Source organism: Hyalella azteca, unplaced genomic scaffold (genome assembly GCF_000764305.2).
Source record: "Hyalella azteca isolate HAZT.00-mixed unplaced genomic scaffold, Hazt_2.0.2 contig14662, whole genome shotgun sequence".
In the NCBI taxonomy this organism is placed as follows: Eukaryota; Metazoa; Arthropoda; class Malacostraca; order Amphipoda; family Hyalellidae; genus Hyalella; species Hyalella azteca.
The window spans coordinates 56,465-76,054 of NW_025944539.1; the positions used below are offsets into that span (position 1 = coordinate 56,465).

Below are 19,590 nucleotides of genomic sequence, written 5' to 3' on the forward strand. Positions count from 1 at the left end.
TACGTCAAGTTTTAGAGCTGATTTTTATTTATTTATTGAGGAAAAGTGGTTACCCCGATGGCTCGAAGAAAACCTTCACATTGAATTAAAAATATATACATATATACATACAAGTTTGATTGAAGACCAGAGCATGCTTTTTATTAACAATCTTCTTGTTCGTCTTTTCAATGAGTCGAACCAAATTTCTAGCTGGAGCCGGGAGATCGAAAAGCAGGTTTCCGAATGACATTTTAATAGATTGCGACGTTTCGAAAATACAATTTTCATTATCAAGCTGGTGAAGGTTTTACAGCACTTGAAATTAAATTTTGGGAATGACAGAAACTATTTGGGAACAACTATTTGGAACAACTATTTGACAGAAACTATTTGGGAACAACTATTTTACTCTCGTAAAAACTTATTTCTCATGCATTGAACTTATTGATGTATGCATTAATTATAGCACGGACGCCATAAGCGCAACGCCACGTTCCCCGGCATCAAAGGCAGCAGCGCCCCAGCCTCGTCTGCCGCCGCGCATCCTGCCGCTCGGTCAGGAGCTGCAGGGAGAGGCAAGTCATCTTTAATATTTATCATGCACACTTGATTCTTTTTATTCGTAGAATGATGCTAAGGTCTTTTTAGCGCATTTTCTCATTTATGGAAAAAATTCACTATTGTGCTCGCTATGTCCGTCTGTCTGTCCGTCCGTGACCTCACGTTTTCGTCGATGAGAAAATGCGCTCTCTGTCACTCACTTAGTGAGTGAGTAGTGAGTTATTTTTCTTATATTATTTTCAGATTTTTTATATTATTTTTTAAAAATCTTTATTAGAACATGTATTGTAACTACAATCGAAATTAAAATGGAATATTGTGTGCAGTGCCCAGCACGCTGGAGTCTCCAGTGAGCCAGCGCGTGCGGTTCCACAGCATCAGCTCAGACCTGCGCGGCAACAGAAGGCCTTGTTCCGCCCCATCCCTGGACACTCAACAGTCTCTGTTTACACATCAACAGCAGTTCAGCGGCAACAGAAACTCCTCGGGTAATGTCCAGCTCCTATTCTACCCTTTAGATTAGCAAATTATTATCATTTATTACGCAATTTCTCATTTTCTTTCGATTTGTAATATGGACATATCTTTATGAGATTTTTAATGGGCCTTTTGTTTGTCAGATTAGTGTACTATAATAGTTTTTCTTTAATTTGCATCAATTTAATAATTTTTCAGAAATTTTCCGAGTGTGTTTCTATTGGAAAAACATGTTGGAGAAATAATTTGATCTCAATATTAGTCCGTTCTCTTCGATCTAGCCTTACCGTTCGTCCGTCTTAATTGCAGGGCGGCAGTACGACAGCGTTACCGAGAGTAGCAATGGCAGCGACAACAGCAACGAGGATGATGATGGTCTGTCATCTACGAAAAATATTGATAATGACGACGACATTGAAAAGAAAAACCAGATCAACTCCTACTATTCATCCAGGCTTCCAGGGTCACCGACTTCACATACTATTGGCAATGATTCCGCAGGCAATGGACTTGGAAATAACATATCGTCGATCGTTAGCTCGACTGTAACACCTTTCAACAGCCTTCATCATTCAAGATCTAACCCCATTCCAACGCCATCGCAAACGCCTTCCCCTCGAGTGGGGATGACCACTTCCACAGCCCCTATCTCGCCTACGATCCTTCCATCGACTCCCCCGAGACTTGTTCCTGACGATCATAAGGAGAACACACCTCCTTATGTTCCTGGTAAATAACGATCATAAGGAGAACACTCCTTATGTTCCTGGTAAATAACGATCATAAGGAGAACACACCTCCTTATGTTCCTGGTAAATAACGATCATAAGGAGAACACTCCTCCTTATGTTCCTGGTAAATATTCCTGACTTATGTTTATCTATAAGCAATATTCACTTGTTTGGATTCACGACTTTTTTTTGCTTCTTAAAGGATTGCTTTTATGAAGCAATTCTTTTGAACATACAGAGGCAGCATTCTGTTTCTATTGAGCAATTTATTTATGGTTCCCGAGCTTAAGTTTCTGTTTGTAGTATGTAATTATTCTGGACCTTTCAAGCATTGTTGAGGTCAATGTTCATAATTTGTATGGGATTTTTGCCTCGTCTTACTTCGGATTTCCGAACATGGAATTGAAGTGTGTTCATGGAGTGTAGATGCCATCAATTTGGATTAATTTTTTATTCATTATTCAAGTCTGTTCAAATAATGCGTATATTTGATGAAGATAGCTTGAAAACTCTCATTCATATTTAGGTTCAGACATTTATATATCAAATTCATATTACCGATGTATGAGTAATACGGTAACAAATAATTTGGTAACAAAATAATATAATAATAATACGGTAACGAAATAATAATTACGGCACTGGCATAAGAGAACAACCTCGTTTCGGTAAGATTTATCGTAACATGAAAACGGTCTTCACGAAAAATATGAATTTCTGCAGCATGCTGAAGAACCTGCTTTGTTTGACTTGGGAAGAAAATTTTCATCATTTTACGTTACAGAAGTCGCGCAAGGTCACACTCAACACACACGATGCTTGGAACTAACTAAATTATGACTCAAAGGCCAATTCCCTTAACGGCTGTTGGTGTGTCCCAAATGCTGACAGTCGCTTCAACAATAAACACAATATATATAGTGTTAGTTAGGGAACTGGTTTCATTCACAGGATTGAAGTCTTCTTCTGGGCCTATACTTTCAAAAAGTTAAGAGATCGTAAGTTCATCAGCCAATCAGTGACGGCCTTTCAAGCAAAATCCACCAATCATAGACAAGAAAATAGAACGTAAGTACTTACGTTCACTTTGCGAATTTTGAAAGTATGGCCCCAGACCATTTATTGTGACTGTATTAGTTTATTTTCTTACTAAATTGTAATTACATCTTGCACAGCGTACAGCGACCATTTATTGTGACTGTATTAGTTTATTTTCTTACTAAATTGTATTTATATGTTGCACAGCGTACAGCGACAACCCGCCCACATCAGAGAGCCCCCCCACACAAGACAAGCAGACTCACAGGCTCAGGACTCGCCGCGCTTTGAACAGAGAAGCCCGCGCGTTGTCCCAGCCTGGCAGTGAGTGAAGCCTCATTCTATTCCCAACCACAAAGTTAAATTCGGAAAAACGGCTCCATTTAACTTTAAACTCACTGTTCAAATGCTGCCATGAGTCGTAAAAATTCGAACTCATCGATAAAGCATTATCAGAGTTGAAAGGTCTACAACTCACTATCATATTTTAGTCAGAAACACAAAGTTAAACTCGAAAAAACGTCTCAATTTAACTTTAAACTCATAGTTCAAATGCTGCCATGAGTTGCAAAAACTCGAACTCGTGGATAAATCATCATCAAAGTTGAAAGGTCTCCAACCCACTATCATATTTTAGTCCCAAACACCAAGTAAAACTCGGAAAAACGGCTCCATTTAACTTTAAACTCAGAGTTCAAATGCTGCCATGAGTCGTAAAAATTCGAACTCATCGATAAATCATCATCAAAGTTCTAATGTCCACAACTGTCATATTTCCAAATCATATTTCCAAATCGCACTCTTTAATTCTGGTTACATCCTTATCAAAAGTCACTATCATTACGCATTTCATCTCTGCAACGTTGTTTCTACTTCGCATGACGGTGCTAAAGGATCAGCTCCTTGCTATAGGTAACCCCTAACCATGCTTGGATTTATATAATCCTAAACAGTAAACTTCTAAATATATTCCCAGAAAACTTAACTGCCCGGCAATACTGAAAACAATAAATAACGTTAAAGCGTTCTTAATATTGAAGTTCATACGTTTTTATTAATTCATTGGATTGATTTATTGGTTTATGGTGTTTCTTGCGGTGACTTAATGCGTAATATGCAGCCAACGTCTTTTTGCGCCTGTGATCTTGGTACTCTGAACTTTAACCACTGGGCCACCAATTCAACTTCATGTCTTTCATCCGAGGTTTGGTTCGCCTCATTTGAATTGTAATACGATGTTGACACCTTGTTTTGAGGTTGATAACCAAACCAGCGTTTATTTTTCCAAATGATATATTTTTCTTATCATGCGTTTCCAATATATGCAATATATCATGTTATTTCTCAAGCTTGACCATTTGGGTCCCCTTTTTATTGTGCGAATTTTGTCTAAAATGCTTCACTATGAGATTAATTTTGAAGTTATATCGTACATCAAAGAGCAGTTCTAGCTTCTTGGAAGCCTTTATTCTTGCGGCCAATTGCCTACCTTCATTCCTTTCTCTTCATCCCCCATTCTCTCGTATTCACTCCTCATCCTCTAGTTTTCATTCTTCATCGTCTAGTGTTCATTCCTCGCTCTCTAGTCATTATATTTCATCTGCTAGTGTTCATTCCTAGCACTCTAGCGTTCATTTCATTCCTAGTTGTTTTAGTTTATATTCTTCAATTTTTCCAGCTTGGCCTCGTATCAGTTCCTCTAATGATTGATAGTTCTTAAATTGATTTATTTAAGTCTTTTGGCAAGTTTCGGTACGCATATTGGCAGAAACTGTTCTGTTCTGATTATCATTTTTGTTCATAGCATGTGTCTAGTGCTAGTTTCATGGCTCTTTCATAGTGTTAAGTTTAGTGCTGAAAAAAATCTAATCAAACTACCTTACGCCTGAATTAAAAAAAACTACCCTACCTTCTCGGTGTTTCAATAATGGAATTCTTTCTGAATTTTTCTATTTACATGACTTGAGAAAGCTGTCAGTATTGATGCAGTCCTCCCATCTTCAACCAGATGCTATTTTCTAACTAAACTTACTGGCAATAACGGTTTCACGGACAAATATCTTGAAATTAGAAGCTATTTTCTAATAATTTATGCATTACTTGATTCCAGTGTTCATGTTAACAATGCTTGTGATTGATCTCCGGTTACATAACTTAGCTGAAGCATGTTTTTTGCAGAGAAGCTAATTAAACAGGCCTTAATCTTACACTTGCTCTTCCGATCGGTAGCTAGATTTTGCATGCTAATTTTGTGCTTCTACTGGCTAAATTTTCCCTTGCATTGTGCCTGCACTACCCTCATCTAACCGTTTCTCATTGAACTGCTTGCAGGTAGAGAAACTAGTTCTACTCACGGTATGACATCTGTAGCTCTAGTGCGTAGCGCCTACGTTGCATCTCAGCTGCACAAGAGGCTGCCGTCTGGCATCGACAGATACAGAAGTTTACCATGTACTACAAGCCGTGATTCTGATTCATCAAACATGTTTACTAACTCCGATCTTAGAACAAATCCATTTGTTGACTTTAGAAGCCGAGCTTTGTCGATTCCCATACAAAGTGATTTTGGGTCGTCCCCGGCTACTGTTGAACCTGATGGAACGAAAAGGTTGGCCGATGAATCATTCAAAAATGTTTGCAAAGCTCCTCTTGACAGTCCTGTATTAGGCAGCTCTTATACTCCTGTATATCAACCAAGAACTTGTATGCCCCTTAAGAGTATTTTGAAGAAATCAGCTTCTGCGAGCTCTTTTGCTACGTATCGACCTAGATGTGACTCTGGGTCATCGAACACATTTCCGTCGCTGGATGGCGCCTCGTCTTCTACCGACGACAATCAAGTGTTCGATTCTAAACCAAAGACAACTTTTTTTCCTTCTACTGCTTCATCCTACGTGAAATATTCGCCGGTACCCGACATTCTTAAAGACTCCATGTCTCTCAAGCCGTCGTCGGCTAAACCGAAACCAGAAAACGAAAACCTCCGTCGATGCGACATTACGCTGGAAAGAACGCATTCCTCGTCTCCATCTTCTGATGCTTTCGATTTCAAAACCGAAAGTTCTCGAGGAAGAAGTACTTCCTCATCCACGTACTTACATGGTAACGGTGTACTAAATTCTTATGCATCTGAACTGTCACTGGGTGCGTTTTCTGTCACACCCCTCTCTTAATATTTATACATTTGGCCTAAGGTTGGTGCGGTCTGTGAGTGGTCAGGAGGATTAATGAGGCATAGAGTAAGGATTAATCCAGTATTATTTGAAGATTATATACGGCTTACAGTTTATGGGAATATAGATCAGAGCAAAAGGTTAACACTTTCTGGCAAATGCTCACAACTCTAATGGAATTGAGTCTGAACATATCCGCAACCGTTCTTTGTCCTGACTACAGTTCCTGTTAAAGTGTACCGTTAAATAGTCTATATTTAGCTGACGTCACAAGGACGTGAGTTGCTAACTGTTAAGTAGGAAGAGGGTATAGATAAGGAAGATTTCATTGACATATGCCAATCATGGAAGTTATCTTCCGAAAAGGAAGTTATTAATGAGAAAATATCCACGGTCAAATGATAATAACGAATTGTGACCTGACAACAAGTCTTTGTTTAATCTTATCTGAATATTCGCCTTACTGGTGAGTAATTGTGGAAATCATTACTTGATATCAGCTGTTTTGCATGTCGACATCGCATGACTCCTCTGCTAGTTGTTTTTCTTAACCATTTAATTTTGAAATCATTCTGATTTAACAATATGACAACTTATGGTGCTATTCATTCGGTTTTGGTCGCTGTTGCAACATATAGCTTTGGTGCCATACTTGACCCATGGCTTATTATACCTTAAAAATATCTTTATCATGTTCCTATTACAGATCTCGAAAAATTACCTTGCATAATTGAATTATAATGATTTTTATCACTGACACTCATCCAGCAAGTCATTACGATAATCAACACTCGTCCAAATTTGTATTTATATAGTATACATTTTTTAAAGCCTCATTTATACTATTTTATGTCCATCTGCTTCAGTAACTTGCTATTAAAAACGTAGAATTTAGGTTACTAAGTTTTTGATCATCACTTTAAACTTATGTTTTCACACCGAAATGAAATAAATGCATCAAAATTTCAATACTCAATTTTACTTAAAAGCGACCAAGCTCTATCAATCTTATGAGATACAAACAATTTTAACCGATCTTTAATATTTATCAAAGTAGTGTCCTGTTGCTTCGGTCGAGTCCTGTTAACCAAGTTTAATGGATGAGTCAAATTAATTATCGTAAGTAAATGTGATACGAGCAGGCGAGCTTGAGACCAGTACAGCACTGGCAGACCTGGAGGCCAGTAAGAGGGAGGCCAAATTGAAGGACATAGCAGCGTCCATCACCACGACCTCCTCCAGACGTCGCCAGTACCACCATCTACACCATCAGCAGGTTCTATTGGTACTATAGTTATAGTTCACCATTCTCATAACTTAATGTACCACCATCTACACCACCAGCAGGTGCTAATGGTACTATAGTTAAAGTTCACCATTCTCATAACTTAATGTACCACCATCTTCACCACCAGCAGGTACTAATGGTACTATAGTTAAAGTTCACCATTCTCATAACTTAATGTACCGCCATCTACACCACCAGCAGGTACTAATGGTACTATAGGTAAAGTTCACCATTGTCATCACCAATGTTGTGTACGCTACGTTCATCACCGCAACCTGGTACTAGCGCCTATTGATGAAATCATAACAGGAGTTTTGTTAATGGTTGAAAATAAAATGTATCTTGAGATATATAGAAGCTGCATACATAATTATCACCTAAAAATTGCCTAATAATTACAAAACGAAGAAAATGTCGAATAAACGTATTGTTTTCCCTGTAAACGTTCCGGAGTCATTTTAAATTGAAGCACTTCAGGAATACCAGTATAATCAATAGAATGAAGTAATTAAGAAAATTAAATTTAAATTGCTCAATATATCTTGTGTGAACCACGTTCTACTTCAAATTATCAATCAAAAGGATTTTTGGCCACTCACTTTTTTGGAAATCTATATTTTTATCTTGTAAATTTGTGCATCCTTTTGATCTTGCCTTTTTAAGTCTTTGAACTAAGTACGGAGCTGGTCTCCGGCACGTTTTTAATGGAGTATAATGAATTAACTGCAATATCTTAGCTTTTAAATCAACAATTAATTTGCGATTCATCCAAAAAAAATGATTTAATATTTGAAAATCATGTAAATCAGAGCAACGTGGCCGACAAACCGACTCGTGACCGCGACACCGACGTCCTGAACACCAATAGCGACCCAACCGACATACCGCCATCGCAGGTGATGTTCTGTTTTACATAAAACTTATTTTAAAACATTACCCTTTGGACTATCATTGGTTCATTTATGTAAATTTATTTTAAAATCTTAAACTTTGGATTATCATTGGTGAATTTATGTAAATTTATTTTAAAATCTTGCACTTTGGACTATCATCGGTTCATTTATGTAAATTTTTTTAAAAATCTTAAACTTTGACTGTCATTGGTTTATTTATGTGCATAAATTCACTGCCACTACCATGCACAAACAGTTGCAGTTTTCGATGCAAGAGCGACTGATCGGTAGCTTTTTTCATGTATTTTGTTTGTTCCACAATCTACGTATATATTTACAGAATGTTTTCCCGTGTATGAGACAGAATGTTTTCCCGAAACTGATTCAAGCATGAGACGGATTCAAGAGCTGACGTTTTCTTAAGTTGCCCTAGATTTAAAAAAAAGTAAATATAAGAAGAATTAGCGGTCGATCGTGATATTCCGTGATTTTGATCCGTATCCAATGTTTTTAAACTGTTTACGTTTCAACTTCTTGCCCTACGTACCAATACCTCTTCTCTTCTGTACCAATACGTAACTTAATTGTTATTTTCTGCTTCAATTTCCGATTTAAATATAATAATGCTATCGAGCTACAATTTCATTTTGAGCTTGATGTGAATTTGTTGTACTTCGTCTGTGATATTTGTGGTTATTTTTCGTCTTCAATTTCCGAATTAAATATGATCATGTTTTCGATCTACAATTTCAGTTGCGCTGGATACAAATATTTTGTACTTCGTCTGTGATATTTGTGCGTCTAAACAAAACTTAACTTCTGAAATATTCAGTATGTTTTAGAGCTACAATTTCAGTTGCCCTAGATGTGAATATTTTGTACGTCGTCCGTGACATTTGTGCGTCTAAAACTTAACTTTTAAAATATCCAGTGTGTTTTCGAGCTACAATTTCAGTTACGCTGGATGTGAATATTTTGTACGTCGTCCGTGACATTTGTGCGTCTAAATCTTAACATCTAAAATATTCAGTATGTTTTCGAGCTACAATTTCAGTTACGCTGGATGTGAATTTTTTATACAACGTCAGTGATATTTGTGCAGCTAAAACTTAACCTAAAAAATATTCAGATGCGCGGTGCCCCGGACGGGTGTGGCGGCACTGACGAAGGAGGCTCCGTAAGCCTGCCGCGCGTCGACCTCCCAGCGGAGGACCTGCTCTTCATTAAGAAGGGCTGGTTGCTGAAGGCGGGCGATAACCAGGTGATAATGACCTTCATAAACCAAGTGTACTTTTGGCACTATTTCATCTTATATTCGATATAAATGGGCAATATAGATCAACTATACTAAGCCATGGAAAGTAACTTGGAAATTTGTAGCAATACAATCATAAACCAACTGTACTTATGGCCCTATTTCACCTTATATTCAATATAAATGGGCAATATAGATCAACTATACTAATCCAAGGAAAGTGACTTTATTTTTTAATAATGGAAATTTGTAGCAATACAATCATAAACCAACTGTACTTATGACTCTACTTCACCTTCTATTAAATATAAATGGGCAATGTAGATCAACTATACTAATCCAAGGAAAGTGACTTGGAAATTTGTAGCAATACAATCATAAACAACTGTACTTATGACTTCTTCACCTTATTGTCTATATAAATGGGGAAAAAAAGATCAACTATACTAAGCCAAAGAAAGTGACTTTATGTTTTAATAATGGAAATTTGTAGCAATACAAGCTCTGTAAAATTGAGAAATTATTCAAAAATCATAAAATTGACTTCAATTCAGGAATGCCTAAAATGGTTCATGTTTCATTCTATCTGTAGCCAAAGCAAGCATGAAACTTTTATATATATATTCTCGCCAGCGCCCCACTGTTAATAGTTTCTAGTTGAACGCGTTTTATCGTAATATTTATTATAGTTGAACGCATTGAACGCGTTTTATCGTAATATTTATTATAGTTGAACGCGTTTTAGCGTAATATTTATTATAGTTGAACGCGTTTTATCGTAATATTTATAATATTTGAACGCGTTTTATCCCGAGCAGGAATGGAACAAGTACTGGTTCGTGCTGCAAGGCGCCGGCCTTCGCTTCTACAGGAATTCCAGCGCCGAGGACAACGGCATACTGGACGGCATCATCGACATGGCCACCGCTGAGGACATACATAATGTCGACGTCGCCAGAAATTATGGCTTCGTCATCAAAGTGAGCGTCAATTATTGAAATATTTGTCATGTCATATTTATGTTGGATTTGGCGTATTAGATCGCTGTGTGTCTTCAAATCTGCATTGTTTTCGGAAGTGGCGGATCTAAATAAAAATTCTGGATATTATTGGATATTTAAATTTTCAAACTTATATTTTTATTTTCGATTTCATGACTCGCACAAAAATTTACATTGGGCTGGATTACATGTGCCCTTCTCGGAAGCTTTACAAAACATTACAAAATAGCAATTTCAAATATTAGATTCGTATATCATTCACGTAGACTATTTATACAGGTGATTTAGCACGCGTCCTTTTACTTTTTTAGACGTGGTCGGAGAAACAGTTTGTTTTCTCTGCCGTGACCGCGGGCATCCGCAACAACTGGGTGACGGCACTGCGGAACGCCGCTGGGCTCAAGGCTGTCAAGACCACGTTGGAAAAAGAAGCGCTTCAGAAAACGTGAGTATTTTCAGTTAAATCATAATTTTCGGATGCATAATATTGCTGATATTATTAAAGACTCTAGCTCGTTTGAACATGTATTTTTTGTTGGATTAATTTATATCACATTGCGTTCTAAGTTTATCTAACTAGAACAATTTGATCCTCATGGTTAGTTTTTAAAACATCTTTGCTTCTTCATTTTTTTCTATCAATGATCTGTTATATTAATTTGTGTTATAATTATAAATTTTATTCTTGAAGTGCGACCATTGAAAGCATCGCAGCCGAGCGCGACAACTCTACTGTAAACAAAAGTTTGCTCTCGAACAACAAGAAAAATGCCTCCCAGCTCAACAACTCTGGCTCTAAACTTGAGTCTTTCTCCACTCCCAACGGTGCGCCTAAGTCTAACTTCTCTTCAAGTGAAGCCGACATCTGTAAGCCCTTCGACGGCATTAAAGACGAGGATGTTGGTGAGATACGCAGCCCGTCTCGAGTTGCTTTGTCGTCTGATGATGAGTACAAAACAGCGTCCGAGACATCGGGGGTTAGCAACGTCAGCAACGAGAACGCTGAATTCTTCGACTGGGGTGAGTTGCAGGAATTGATTCATTATGATTCATTCAATTGATTGATCAATTCATTCAATTGATTGATTCATTCAATTGATTGATTCATTTAATTGATTTATGCATCCAATTGATTGATTCATTTTGCTAATTCTAATCCGCGATAAGCCGTGCGAGTTGAAATAGCGCCTCTTCAGATATATTTGCTTGGACTGATTTTTTCAAGACTGTTTTTTTCCAATTTATTTACTTGGTATTTGTTATAGAAATCAATTTTCATTGTTCTTTATAGTTCATTATACAAGTTTAACTAAGATTGTTAATTTTGTTATTTTCATCAGATGGGTCACGACTTCCGCACTCCACCAGCAGCCCCGTTAGAAAGCCTCGGTCTCAGTCGTCCCCACCCAACTCCCGAAGAACAACCGCTGATACTTTCCCGACTTCGGAGAGCCCATTCGGTCTGGGCAGGAACCTTCTGGACCGCTACAGAGACATGCAAAATCTCACCGTCAAGCAGAACATTCCAAAGACTTCTATTTCTGATGAAGTTGATTCACAGTCGCCTTGTGGTCGTGGTATCGACGGCCACCCTTGCGCCGCCCAGTCGACCTGCGCAAAGTTGTCCAACTTGCCGACCGGCGTCTCGTCGCTCAAGTTGTCCGACTCGCTCAGGTCGCTGGACTTGGAAGGCTCCATCAATCACGAGAAGGCAAGTCTGCAACTTTGATCAATAATCGCCTACTGCGCATAATTTACAGTGTGATAAGACTTTAATAAAAATTTATTTCTTCAATTACATTGTAACTCTGCATTGGTAGAATTATATTTTGAATTTTTATACATTGAATTTTTCACTTACTTGCGTAATATATGTGATGCAGGTAACTTCAAATTTCAAATTTACTTTAAATAAATTGTTCCTAAATAACAATGAAATGATATGTTCTTTCTGCAGCCATTTCTCTGATGTACTGCAGTGTTGCTTCTTAATTTGCGATACCTTTCGCAGTGATATGCATTAGTACTTAGTTATACCATCCTCAGAGCTGCATCTTAACTTATTGCGCCATTTGCAGTGCTGTAACTCATTTTTTTGCGCCATTAGCAGTGTTGCAACTCAATTTATTGCAGGATTCGGAGTATTGGATCCTAATCAGTAATTATATATTGTTCATGTGCAGGTCTCTAGCTCCGGCACGCTCGCGTCAGGCAGCGGCGACGCGCTGCTGGTCGACCTGCTGGAGACGCAAGTGGAAACTCTCAAGGCGAAGCTCGAGGCTACTCAGGTAAGGATCAAGGCTTCTTTGATTTTCTATTTCTATTCGTAGTTTTAAATATTTTTAAACTGAGAGTGATTTTTTTAGCTAATGGAGTGCATTTGTCTTCAAATTTTTTGAATGTAGAGTGTTTTCCCTGCATCGAGCAACCAGGCTTTGATGTTCTATTTCTATTCGTAGTTTCAGAAATTTTTAAACTGAGAGTGATTTTTTAGCTAATGGAGTGCATTTATCTTCAAATTTTTTGCGTGTAGTGTTTTCCCTGCATCGAGCAGCCAGGCTTTCATGTTCTATTTCTTTCCGTAGTTTTAAATATTTTTAAACTGAAAGTGATTTTTTTAGCTAATGGAGTGCATTTGTCTTCAAATTTTTTGAACGTAGAGTGTTTTCCCTGCATCGAGCATCCAGGCATTGATGTTCCATTTATTTCCGTAGTTTTAAACTTTTTTATTAAAATGAGTGATTTTTTTTTAGCTAATGGAGTGCAGTTGTCTTCAAATTTTTTGAATGTAGAGTGTTTTCCCTGCATCGAGCATCCAGGCATTGATGTTCCATTTCTATTCGTAGTTTTAAATATTTTTAAACTGAGAGTGATTTTTTTAGCTAATGGAGTGCATTTGTCTTCAAAGTTTTTGCGTGTAGTGTGTTTTCCATAGTATGATGTGCCACAGAAGCGTGTGATCAACTAATGCATTCACGTTCATTATCTCAGCACTTAGTCTCATATTCTGATCGATCAAAAATATGCATTCCTCATGAAACCTTCCCCTACAATTTCATAACAATTGTAACAAACACGATCTATAATTAAACCTACGTAGGGCAAAAACAATGACGGTGTAGATTCTATGATCAAGCCCTAATTCACCAAATGTTTTCTCTTGACTCAAATGGATTTTAACCTAGTTTCAGTTCTAGACAATGCGCATGCGGCCGATAGTTAACGTGCAAATGCGCCAGCGCTTTTGACGTCGTCAAAAATTTCTCAATAATAAATTAGTCGGTGTCTCATTCGGGGTTTTCAGTGTAAACATATTTTTCGATTATTATATAGCTTTCAGACTTACCAAAAATGATACCTAGAAACTTACCGCCTTTAAAGCACCTCGTACATCGCTTGTCTAAAACATGAATATACTCTCAATGCTTTGTCCGGGTATTGCAAGAACTGAAATATGATCAGTGACAAGACAGCACTTGACGTAACGCTCATTTTTCTCCAGTATATCATTAACATTAGCACGTATAACGTTCTTATTCAGCATTTGATGATTGACTATATCGGGAAGAGAATTAGACTACCTCACATACCTAGCGTATTCTGACTCGCTCGACTGGTTTGCTCTGTGACGTAGGCTGACTTATTGGAGCTGCACAAAGAGCACGTGGCTCTGCACCAGCGCGTGACTGTCGCTCCATACTCCAGGGGCTGTCATGGAGCTCTCCTCACGGCACCTCAGGTAGCGTTGCACATCATAGACTTTAGATGGACAGTCATAAAAAGTCATAAAGTCATTCATAAAGTCATAAGCCTTAACCTGACAATCTCAGTTCAAAGACATAACCGCTTCGATGGCATCAGTTTCATCTTTCTTTTTAAAGAAACTGCTTCAGCAATTCAGATTATTCCTCTAAATTTTTTGATGTGTTTCAAATTCAACTCAATTTCATTTTGCATTATTTTCCTCAACATGATTAATCTGTTACGCTTTTTTCAACGTTAACTCTGTTTTTCGTATGTAGTCTAGAAGAAAACCAAATTATAAGTATAACGATACGATTACAATGTCTACTAAAATCGTAACACGAATGTAAAATTAATTATTGACAAGTTTTTGACGTTATTTGACTTAATAATTACGATCAATTAAATGTAATAATATTTTCTGCTGCACCAGTCAACTCCCTGCACAGTTTACAAAACGTCGAATTTGTGATGATTGAAATTTATTCTTTTCTCACAGTTCTCCACAGCGTTTGCATTTAATTGATATGTTTTAAATAATAATTAAAGTGAGAGTGTAAAACCTTTGTGTCAGAGCGAAACAGCATTGCATGCACTTTACACTTCAGCATGATTACGTTGATAAATCATATCCTATACTCTCGTAAACGTGCACGTCACTTCGTTTTGGAGCACATGCAATGACCAGGCGATTTTGTGTAGCACCTCCTATTATTTTTCATCAAAGTATATTTCTGATGCACCAGCATGTCCTCTTCACCTGTATTTTCGAGGAAGGTTTGTGAGGCCGTTAATCAATCTTATTTCAACGGCGACACTTTTGCAACGTCGCTCCGTTAGTGTTCCAACCTACACACATTTCCTTTATTCAAATAATCTTGCTATTGTGTATCGATCGAAGCATCATTTCGTCATTCCGAATGTTTATTTGACAACTTTGCGCGTCAGATTGCCCCCTCAAACGCCGAAGAAAGTCCGCCTGAATCACTGCAGGAGCTCGAGAGTGTGAGATCAAAGTTGATGGCTGCCGAAGCCAACCTGGCCGAGACCTTAGAACAGCTCTCGGAACTACAGAACTTGAATCTCGATTACGAAATACAGCTACAAGAACTGCGCGACGGAAATCAAGTCGTGAGAAATGAGTGCGATGAATTTAAGGAAGAAGCAATAAGATGTCGTAAACAAGTTGAGGAACATTGTGCTACAATTCTCCAGCTTCAAGCTTGTGTGGATGAATCCGATGACCTCCTCTCGCAATTCCGACACCAGATTGAGGTGAGGGACAAAGAATTGGATGCATTACGACTAGAGTTTCTTGATGCCCAGGCTTTTTTCAACGAAAAAGAAACTGCATTGGATGAAATTCAACGCAAGTTCGTTTCGGAGAACCTAATATTGAAAGAAAAACTCGAGGTGACTGAACACATGCTTTTGGAAGAAGAACAGAGAAATGCAAGATTGGAGGAAGCCACGCTTGTCGCTGACGAAGATAATACTATAGCACGATCTCAAATGGAAGAAGTTCTGACACGAGCTGACTTCTTGCAAGGAGAGGTAACCGCCGAGTTCTCTTCCGTCCCCTTGTAGAGTTTGCTGGTGCACTTGGGGTCTGAATTTACGTTGATATTTTTTTGTAGAATCGTGTAATAATTCTTATGGTGCTTCTATTTTACATCTTTACAGCGAACCACAAAAATTCTTTACAACGCTCGATGGTTGGATGGTACTTGAGCTCTCCCTTGTATGCTGTTTACTGAAAAATCTTCATTGACTTTACAATTCTACAGCTGAAACGTTGTTTATAGTTGTAAAAACGAACACATAGAAAGTAACATGATGAAGCGTGCAGATAGTTTGTGCTTCGAAAGTGTATATAAATTACTCGTATATTAAATACTCAATCCATTTGTAATGTATTGCCTCGTATTAATAATTTAGGATATTGTGTTTTTTTTGTAATCACTCGTATAATTTTTAGTGCATTTTTATTTCTTAGCGGCATTAGTTTTATTTGATTTACCTCTTGTAGTTTTTTGTTGCGTTATCTTTCTTTCTCATTTCGATTAATATTAGAAGTAGCTTTGTATTTACCCCTGGGTTTTTGATGCTTCCACTGCATGTAACACGCATGTTGACTTGTTCAATGCTAAGTCACTGCAAAAAAACTCAAAAATTTGTTCTCGTTACTTTCAATGATGAAAAAATTCCCTTCGACTTTTATTGGTCACTTTCATTTAATTGGTATTTTTTCGCTGTTGAATTGGCGCTACTGAGAGTTTGGGTGCAATACTAACTCGAACAATATGAGCTGGAAATTAGATTTATTTTATAAGTTTTAATTCGTTTTATTTTATAGGTACAAAAAAATTGAAATGCAATTTTTTGTGCGACACATTTCTAATCACTATGAAGAATTATTCCCCATTTTTAAAGTTTATTCATTGTAAAAAATTTGAAGGATTTCATATATGTCCACATGGTCGTAGCGCAGACTGAAACTAGAAGCGACAAATCTGAACAATTGGACGAATGACCTTCACACATGAACAAAATACGTTACATTTCTAATGAAAAAGCTGGTGACATGTAGTATAATTAACACTTGAATGAAAATACGCTCAAGTGCTACACTGAAAATATCGTTTATCTGAAACTTATTATTCGACGTCACGTCATGAGGGGATGTGCCTTACACCCTTCTGGTCAAATAGTTGCTTCGGTAGAAGCATTTGTTGCACGTTCCTCCTTTTTTATTTTTCATATATTCTGACTGGACATTTTCTGAAGATAAAAAACCATGTGTTTTTGCAATTTCCTCGCTTGCACATAACGCATCATGGTTTCTGTTTGAATTCACTATTACTAGTTAGCTGATGGTCAGGCAGTTTCTTCCAGGTAGTGTTGTAGGACTGCGTCTGCAACCCCGGCATGCAACGTAGGACGACATGTCATTGCATGTTATGTAAGACTGCGTACGTGCCCCGGCATCTAGTACTACAGGGCTGCGTGTGCACTTCGGCGTGCAGTGTAGGACTGCGTGTACACCCCGGCAGTATAGGTGAACATCGTGCTCCTGCATGTCGTGTAGGACTGCATGCGCGCCCGGGCATGCATAGCAGCTAGGACTGCTACGTGCTACCTTGCCTGCAGTGTAACTCTGTTACGTACGACCTTGTCTAGTGTACGACTATTGCTCATCCTGTGCCTTGTGCATGGCTGTTGAATTTTGCGAAAACCAGATCTTATTCTGATTTATTACACCCTCGTGGAATCTTATTAGGGGCTTCTTGTTAAAAAATTTCGAATTCAGAGGGCTTGATTACAAGTAGTATCGGTCCATCCTTAACATCTCGATGACTTTCTTCTCAACTTTTGGGTGACAGTATTGAACAGACTGAAAAGTCTTCATCAAGAACACCGTCATCATCAAATAAATTGTGTTTAGAGGCACTGGGAGAGGTAGTTTTGATGTGTCGCTCTATTTTGCTGAGAAGCATTCTTATAGAGTAGAAAAATTTAATTGGACTCCAGTAAACAATTCTGTAGAACACAAAATACGTCAATATGTGCAGTTAACACTCTCACCCGCTAACATAACGATCAATAATTGACTAGTTTCAAAAGCCTAGTTAGATTTACATAATTTATTTTTAGTCAATATTTCACCGAAATTTTTCAATATGCAAATGAAATTAAGTGAACCCATGACCTTATTAAAATTATGAGGCTATGTTATATCACTATAGGCATAACTACGCTGAATTGCCAAGTATCACGCAAAGAAGTTCTGTTTACAGTGTTTTGCGACCGACTGGACATATGGGCAGAATTTCCAGCGGATAACCGTTAAATTCAAACAATCATTTTCTCAATTCATTAATTATTTACGCCTGAGGTTGAACAAAATGCAAAAACTACAACCTATTAACAGCCAATACGATAGTAGAAGTCGGTGGGTCGGTGGCAACCACTATTGGAAAGAAATTTTTTTGAGCCGCACTTTACTCGAGTCATTAACTCATAAGCGAAATGAGTTTCATTTCATTTTCTTTTATAAGTAAGATGCCTTCTTCAGCTACTGTCAAAAGCTGGCATTTAGCTAACACGTCTAATTTCTGTTATAACTGCATTTATTGATGCAAGTCTCGACCTGCATGAGGAGTCTGTTCGTTATTTGTGTCGCGCATGGCGGCAGAAAGGCAGATACTCGCTTACCAATATGAAAACTCTTTTGCTTGTGACCTTTCGTGTTAAAAAAGCGGTACTATGACGGGTACTCATTATGCAATCAAACGCTCGATAACATTTTTGTGCATTGGTTAATTACTACGTCAGTATTCGTAAACGACAAAGTTTAACACTCGAGCCAAAATTTTTAAATTTGATTTTTCACTTTGAAATTTTTTTTTCATATAGCGTTGGCTCAGTTTGAAATCGAAATGTTCCGTGTGCCATTACGATATAAATTGACGATTTACAATGCGCCAGACGATTTACAAAAAGGTAAATTCATCACAAGGCCAATATAGACTTATTCTGTAGTGTTGTCTTCCTCTCTTGAATTTATCAACTTTTTAAATACATTAACATTATCACTAATTTTGTTTATTAGTTCCTGTTCGATTTCATGATACTAATCGTTAGCGGTCCATTCAGACGCATTTGTTTCTTATGCTTATGCTGCTTTTCGTACGAGAATGTCTTACTTATTTGATGATTAACAGCGTGAATGCTCGCAAGATATTCTTTGTTTGAAATTTCCTTGTGAATTTTTCAATATTAAAAGATATTACTCCTCGATGTCGCAGGTGGATCGGCTCGTGGAACAAGTAAACATCAAAGACCGGCAGCTGGTAGAACAGGCGAACGTGCTACGTGAACTTCAATCAAAGTGAGTATCAGCTTTGGGATGGTTCAATATCTTTATCGCTTCAATATTTAATGGTAATCTGTGAAGTTGATTACCTAAAAATAGTGTAAAACTGTAAATGAATTGATTATCATGGACACGTGCAGATAGTCCATTTGCAAAATGATTTGCAAATTGTTCGAAGTTAATAGCTACGGTTTGGGTTGTTGTTGAGTTATACTGAAACGCTTGCCAAATTCGCATTGCAATAATTTATACTATACTTTTGTTTACTACGAATCATTCGGATCGACAGTTTTCTTTTTGATTCGCCTCGTCGTTAACTTCACCACATGAACGTTCCCTCGATGTAAATTGTAAGACATATCCGCACTGCACTGCATGAATCCTGCCATCGTTATAGGAGCAGCCGTCTTGCATATCATCACTACACTGCATGCATCCTGCCATCGTTATAGGAGCAGCCGTCTTGCATATCCGCACTGCACTGCATGCATCCTGCAATCGTTATAGGAGCAGCCGTCTTGCATATCCTCAATCCTGCCATCGTTATAGGAGCAGCCGTCTTGCATATCCT

At 37.8% G+C, this 19,590-nt stretch overlaps 1 protein-coding gene across 1 annotated transcript in view; it reads left to right on the forward strand.

Moving 5' to 3' along the window:
• Positions 1–19,590, forward strand: part of LOC108667928 — a 58,032-nt gene that overhangs the window by 17,816 nt on the left and 20,626 nt on the right. The window contains exons 4-19 of the mRNA XM_047884123.1: positions 449–557; positions 870–1,031; positions 1,330–1,749; positions 2,997–3,113; positions 5,121–5,891; positions 7,105–7,238; positions 8,060–8,146; positions 9,273–9,404; positions 10,217–10,378; positions 10,711–10,844; positions 11,091–11,419; positions 11,740–12,110; positions 12,583–12,687; positions 14,034–14,138; positions 15,092–15,697; positions 18,952–19,034. Of these exons, the coding sequence (XP_047740079.1) occupies positions 449–557; positions 870–1,031; positions 1,330–1,749; positions 2,997–3,113; positions 5,121–5,891; positions 7,105–7,238; positions 8,060–8,146; positions 9,273–9,404; positions 10,217–10,378; positions 10,711–10,844; positions 11,091–11,419; positions 11,740–12,110; positions 12,583–12,687; positions 14,034–14,138; positions 15,092–15,697; positions 18,952–19,034 (3,827 nt within the window). The remainder of the gene's footprint in view (positions 1–448; positions 558–869; positions 1,032–1,329; positions 1,750–2,996; positions 3,114–5,120; positions 5,892–7,104; positions 7,239–8,059; positions 8,147–9,272; positions 9,405–10,216; positions 10,379–10,710; positions 10,845–11,090; positions 11,420–11,739; positions 12,111–12,582; positions 12,688–14,033; positions 14,139–15,091; positions 15,698–18,951; positions 19,035–19,590) is intronic.